This window comes from Echinops telfairi, unplaced genomic scaffold (assembly GCF_000313985.2).
Source record: "Echinops telfairi isolate 266 unplaced genomic scaffold, ASM31398v2 ScPeMD7_7424;HRSCAF=8462, whole genome shotgun sequence".
Lineage (NCBI taxonomy): Eukaryota > Metazoa > Chordata > Mammalia > Afrosoricida > Tenrecidae > Echinops > Echinops telfairi.
The window spans coordinates 55,958,785-55,960,715 of record NW_022111324.1 but is presented as its reverse complement, the minus strand read 5'-3'; the positions used below and the strand labels follow the sequence as shown (position 1 = coordinate 55,960,715).

General features: G+C 54.1%; 1 protein-coding gene across 2 annotated transcripts in view; it reads left to right on the top strand.

Annotated features, from left to right (window-relative positions):
- LAMB3 (laminin subunit beta 3) overlaps positions 1-1,931 on the top strand; it is a 41,509-nt gene that overhangs the window by 31,183 nt on the left and 8,395 nt on the right. For both annotated transcript variants that reach the window (XM_045298077.1, XM_004699854.2), the window contains 2 exons: positions 193-390; positions 755-899. In XM_045298077.1, the coding sequence (XP_045154012.1) occupies positions 193-390; positions 755-899 (343 nt within the window). The remainder of the gene's footprint in view (positions 1-192; positions 391-754; positions 900-1,931) is intronic.

The window sequence follows — 1,931 nt, the reverse complement described above, 5'->3', positions numbered from 1 at the left end:
CCCGCCTCCCACCATGCCCCTACCCATCCCCACTCTTGTGCCCTTACGATATACTCAGTGGTTGCTAAGGAAACACAGTGCCCGTGCCTGGTTGATATGGAATTTTCTGGCAATGTGTTTTTGGGGTGTGGGATGGGAGTGGCTGTTGAGGAGCCTTGGTGTGGCCTTGTAGACACCCTCATCTCTCCACAGCTTTGTGGGAGTTCTAGGCAGCTGGCCTGCACCCCAGGAACATGTCCTGGGGAGCTGTGTCCCCGTGACAATGGCACCGACTGTGGCTCCCACTGCAGAGGGGCTCTGCACAAAGCGGGCGGGGCCTTCCGGACTGCAGGGCAGGTGGCTGAGCGGCTCCGGGGTTTCAATGCCCAGCTTCAGCAGACCCGCCAGATGGTAAGTGTGGCAGGGTAGGGTGGGCACTCTCAGGAGGAGGCGGAGAGAATAGGCCCCACCAGGGCACAGTAGAGTTCCCGTTTTACACGGCGGGCAGGGGGGTGGGTGGGGGGGGTGGGGGGTGGACACCTGAAGTCCAGCGATGTGAGCTGACTGGCTCTAACCCCTCAGTAAGGGAGAGAGAACATTGGAGGCAATGCACTGGCCTTTGGATGTGATGCCCATGCACGGTCAAGCCGGGTTAGTCCTGATGCAGCCTAGGCAGGCCCTGGGGTAGCCCATGGCGGCCCGCAGGATCTGTGGGTGCTCCTGAGAGGCTCTTCTTGGGACGGAGCCTGTTCCTGATCCAAGTGCCTGTCTTCAGATCCGGGCGGCCGAGGAAGCTGCCTTGCAGATCCAAACCGATGCTCAGCTCCTGGAGACCCAGGTGAGCACCAGCCGCTCCCAGATGCAGGAAGGCATCAGCCGAACCCGGCTCCTCATCCAGCAGGTCCGAGACTTCCTCACAGGTGAGCCTGGCCTCTGCCCTCCCCTCCCTGATGCTTGCTCCTGGCCTGCTCCCTCAGTTCCACGTCCTGCTGGCTGCTCTTCCTCTTTACACGTCCCCTGATCCTGTCCTTGGTGGGAGCACTGCTGTGGCCTTCTGAGGAGCCTCCCCAGCTCCCGTCCTGTTCCTGCGCCTTACCTCAGCCTAATAGCTCGAATCAACTTTGTCACGTGCGCATTTCCTGCTTACCTTCCTCCCAGGACTTCACCCTCTTCTTTGAGTTGGATCCCATTCTTTGCCTTGCCCTGCATGGTCTGGCCTCTGCCCACCTCCTGGTGGGGGCTTTGGGCTCTTCCCCACCTTCCCTCTTTTGATTCCCTAACATGCCAAGTTCCCGCCCGCCTCGGGGATGTTAGCCGGCTGTTTCTCTGTCTAGAATGCTTCCCCAAATCTACTGCTGCCTGCCCCCGAGGCCTTCACTGAAATGCCATCTCCTTCTCCATCCTTCTCAAAGAGTTCTGCAGAAGGCCCCTCTGACCGTGAAGGCATCATCACACTAGAAATTAATAGCAGAAGGAAAACCAGGAATCCCACAAATAGGAGAAGAGGGGGTGCTTCAAAAAGTTCTTGGGAAAAGTTCCTGATTCTTAAATTCCTTGAACTTTCTGAAAACCATATGTATGTGGATGTTTAGGAATATGTTATTAAACAGTCAATGAACGGGTCAATAAAGAAATCCAGAGAGAGAAAATATTTTATATATATATATATATATATAAATATATAAGTACATATACATATGTATGTATGTATGTACAAGTGCCTTTTCAGGGTCTGGCATTATGCTAGGCGCTGGATGTATAGTGGGAAACAAGGCAATGATCCCTGCCCTCTTGGAGTTTGCAGTCTAGTAGAAAGAAACATGACACTAGTCGATAAACGAGTTTAATAACTGGAGCCTGAGTGTTGTCATAGCAACCCCACCGCACCCCCATATGTATACTTAGACTTGAACAAAAAGGAAAACAGCTTACCAAGCCCCATCCTGTCCCTT